Raw genomic sequence first — 3,125 nt, forward strand, 5'->3', positions numbered from 1 at the left:
TTTCTAAACGTTTTATTTCTAAATGAAATGCTCAGCTCCTTCATCTAATGACCTGCCTAATTGCAGTAGTTATGATAAAAATAATGAGATCTTAGAACTTGATCACAAGACTAAAGCAAAAGGAGATTGTATACACTTATGCATGGCACGATTTCTTCTATCGAAAAATATCAGACGATTGGCGCTCCTCAGTTTGGTTTAACGAGCTTAAAAAATACGCCAACGGAGTCTTTAAATTATTTGAAACGTAATTTACTTTCTGAGAGAAAAAAAATACTCAGGTCGAGGGTGCAAAAGAAAAAATTAAATGTCATGTCGGCGGCTTCTTTTAAGGGTTTGAGTTAAGGGGATTATTAAAGAAAAGAAACTTCAAATAAACATGCTGAAGTGTCAAGTGTTCCAACAATTTGTGGAAAAGTCAGGGACGGCGAGACACTGAAATACGAAAAATCCTGCAACTGCAGGAACAACGCTGCAGAATTCAGATCATTCAAGTCTGTAACTGCTGACTATAGAATCTGTTCCTATGAAGGTCGATGTCTTTCCAATTTTGTATCAAGTCTTTTCAATCACGACTGCATACCAGGCGAGTTTGATTGAACGGACGAACATTCTCGAACAATTTTTTCCGCGAACTTATGAGATCATCGGATATTAACATGGGTTTTTCAAGGTCTTATCTCTTTTGGGTCTTTTTCAAATTCCTCAGAAACTACGGTAATATAAGATGAAAAGAGAGGTTAATTGACATGTCGGACATGGTCTCGTGCTCACGTTCTTAAGCAGGAAATAGTTGGAACGCTTGGAAATTCCGGCAGAAGTGCGTTGGCTGATCATGAAAGTATGTTTTCCTTTGTTAATTTATAAGAGGTAGGGGGCTACATCAAGACCAAAACAAAAATGATTTTGTTTCGCGTATAAAAACGTTTTGTGTTTTCTTAAAAGGGGTCAAACTTATCTTGAGAAATGAACTTTGAAATGGATACCCTTCTTGCAAAAACGCATCTAAATATATAAACAGAGATACACATCTTCCTAAATATAAAAAGCACCCTTTCATAGCTCGTTCAAATTTATCTAAGTTTAAAATAAAACAACGATTTCGCAACTTCTCGGTATTCTGCAAAACGTATTTTTCCCCAGCACACTAACTTATCAGATAATGACATTCAAACTCGAGGTTTGCAGTCAATGTGTTGCTATTAACACTTTTAATATTTGTAATACTTGCTGTAGAAGATATAAGTTATAATTCTATGTTATTTAATTGAAGTTTAGCCATCTCAAAGACAGGCCATCAGCAGTTCCGTAGAGTGATACATATTTACCTTCAAATTTATACAACTTGGCTCCGTCTACTTGCACGGATTCTAGAATATTTACAAACAAACACTTTATAGACTAACATAAATAGGTGGAACTTTGTCTGTTTTTGTCCTTAAACTAAGCTGTCTTGAAATGAACAGCTGTGGTCTATACACTGTCTACAACTCTGTGGAACATAAACTTGAGCTCCGAAGTTCGCTGAAGTCGAACGATGACACATCCAATTCAAGAGAATGTGACTTGGGCGCTCTGTTAATCTTCTTCGTTGCAGAGTCTTTCTTAATAGTTATTCCTCCCTCGCTTAATGATCTTTTGTATCCTTCGGTTGAACATATCGTTGTTTGCCGTAGTTCTGGCTCAGATGCCGTTGAAATTAATGTTTCTTCCCCTCGTGTATCCGTAAGAGAGTCTCTTCGTATTATCTCATCGAGATTTGGTCTTTGTTCTGTTCCTTGAGAAAGTTTTCTTCTATTCCGGGCGCTAAATCCCATATCTTCCAGGATGTCGTATTTCTCAAATCCTCCACAAAGAGCTGTAATGTAAAGGAAAAGATACAGTAAGTTTTAGGTTTAACGGGAACAAAAGAGAAAACGCAAAAACTTGGCGTGTCGGAAGTTTTTTGTTAAAATAACTAACTGTCTGGGCAATAACAATGGATATCTATCAAAACACCAAGTTTCAACTCGCTATATCAAAAGCTAAGATGGCTTTCTGTAATCTGCCATAATCTTTTCCACTAATTTGGTAACAACGAACTGAAAGTTAAGTCTATTTTGTAAATGTAAAATCTTCAGAAGAAGAGTTAAACAATGCTAACTAGACTATAGGAAGTTTGAGAAGTTTTTGCCAAACTGCCTTAGGCCTCAAAGGGAAAGACTCGGAAATTTGAAATAAGAATTTAGGTTGGCCGAGTCTCAGTCTTGTTCTCTCATTCAATAACGGTCCTGGAAGAGAATTGTATTGAGCACTTAACAACTCTAACAGAATCAAAACCATTCCCCCTCAATTGAAGGCTGTATGAAAATGATAAACAACGCGACCACATCAAGTAAATAAATCCGCATATTCAACCTCACCTGATAAGCGAAAGGCGATGTCGTGCCAATTGCCAGTTTTTTCTTCTTTCATGTTTTTTGTTTTCCTTGCCAGTTAAAGGGAACGTATGCAAAGGAAATGAACAAAATCGTAACAGCGTGTTTCACAACGGACGAATTCGAACGTGGTTGGAACTCTCCCGATTTAGCTGTGACCGCTTCAAGGGCAGATGTGTATCTGGTGTATTTGTCCATCACGACACGCTATTTATACGCCTTTCAGACAAAATGGAAAGATGGCCTGTCGACGAATCGAATTTGTGGGAACTTGACCTTTAACATTCTTTCCTGTTTGAATTGGCAGACATCGTTTCTAAGGGACTATTATACTATTTTAGGACAGGAAGCTTTGTCTTATGTTACACTTGGCTAATTACCGACGTAATGATTCAACGTAAATTCGCGGAGGATGATTCTTTTTATTTCTTGCCGATGTAAAGAGCCTCGCCCCATCCCACAGTCCCTTTTGAAGCCTGAGTCAGCGAAATAAGCTACCATTTACTGACCGTTGATCAAATTCCTTCGTGGGAAGTTTTCCTTTTAAATCTATTAATTAAAAAAAATACGGGGGGAGAAGATATCTCTGCATTCCATCTACATATCTATTCCTGCATTAGTGCTTAACTGATTAAAAATTTCCTTTTTCAGCCGAAGATCCCACGTCTTGGAGTCTTCACTCCCGTAATTATGCAGCTCCTTAGCAGC

The 3,125-nt window shown here is 37.6% G+C and overlaps 1 protein-coding gene across 1 annotated transcript; it reads right to left on the bottom strand.

Annotated features, from left to right (window-relative positions):
- Positions 1-1,181: 1,181 nt before the first annotated feature.
- On the bottom strand, positions 1,182-2,607 carry LOC144638448 (uncharacterized). The gene is made up of 2 exons (XM_078497647.1): positions 2,403-2,607; positions 1,182-1,858 (listed from the first exon to the last, which is right to left on the bottom strand). The coding sequence occupies exons 1-2, from the start codon at positions 2,452-2,454 to the stop codon at positions 1,485-1,487; spliced, it is 426 nt and encodes a 141-aa protein (XP_078353773.1). The 5' UTR covers positions 2,455-2,607; the 3' UTR covers positions 1,182-1,484.
- Between the last annotated feature and the right edge of the window lie 518 nt (positions 2,608-3,125).

This window comes from Oculina patagonica, chromosome 14 (assembly GCF_052425735.1).
Source record: "Oculina patagonica isolate OP01 chromosome 14, crgOcupat, whole genome shotgun sequence".
Taxonomy (NCBI): Eukaryota; Metazoa; Cnidaria; class Anthozoa; order Scleractinia; family Oculinidae; genus Oculina; species Oculina patagonica.

What these genes read in the sequence shown, in the direction of transcription:
- LOC144638448 (XM_078497647.1), bottom strand. Translation starts at nt 2,454, where the DNA reads ATGAAAGAAGAAAAAACTGGCAATTGGCACGACATCGCCTTTCGCTTA. An exon ending in CATCGCCTTTCGCTTATCAG is followed by an intron (nt 1,859 to 2,402) that starts GTGAGGTTGAAT and finishes TTTACATTACAG; the next exon opens with CTCTTTGTGGAGGATTTGAG.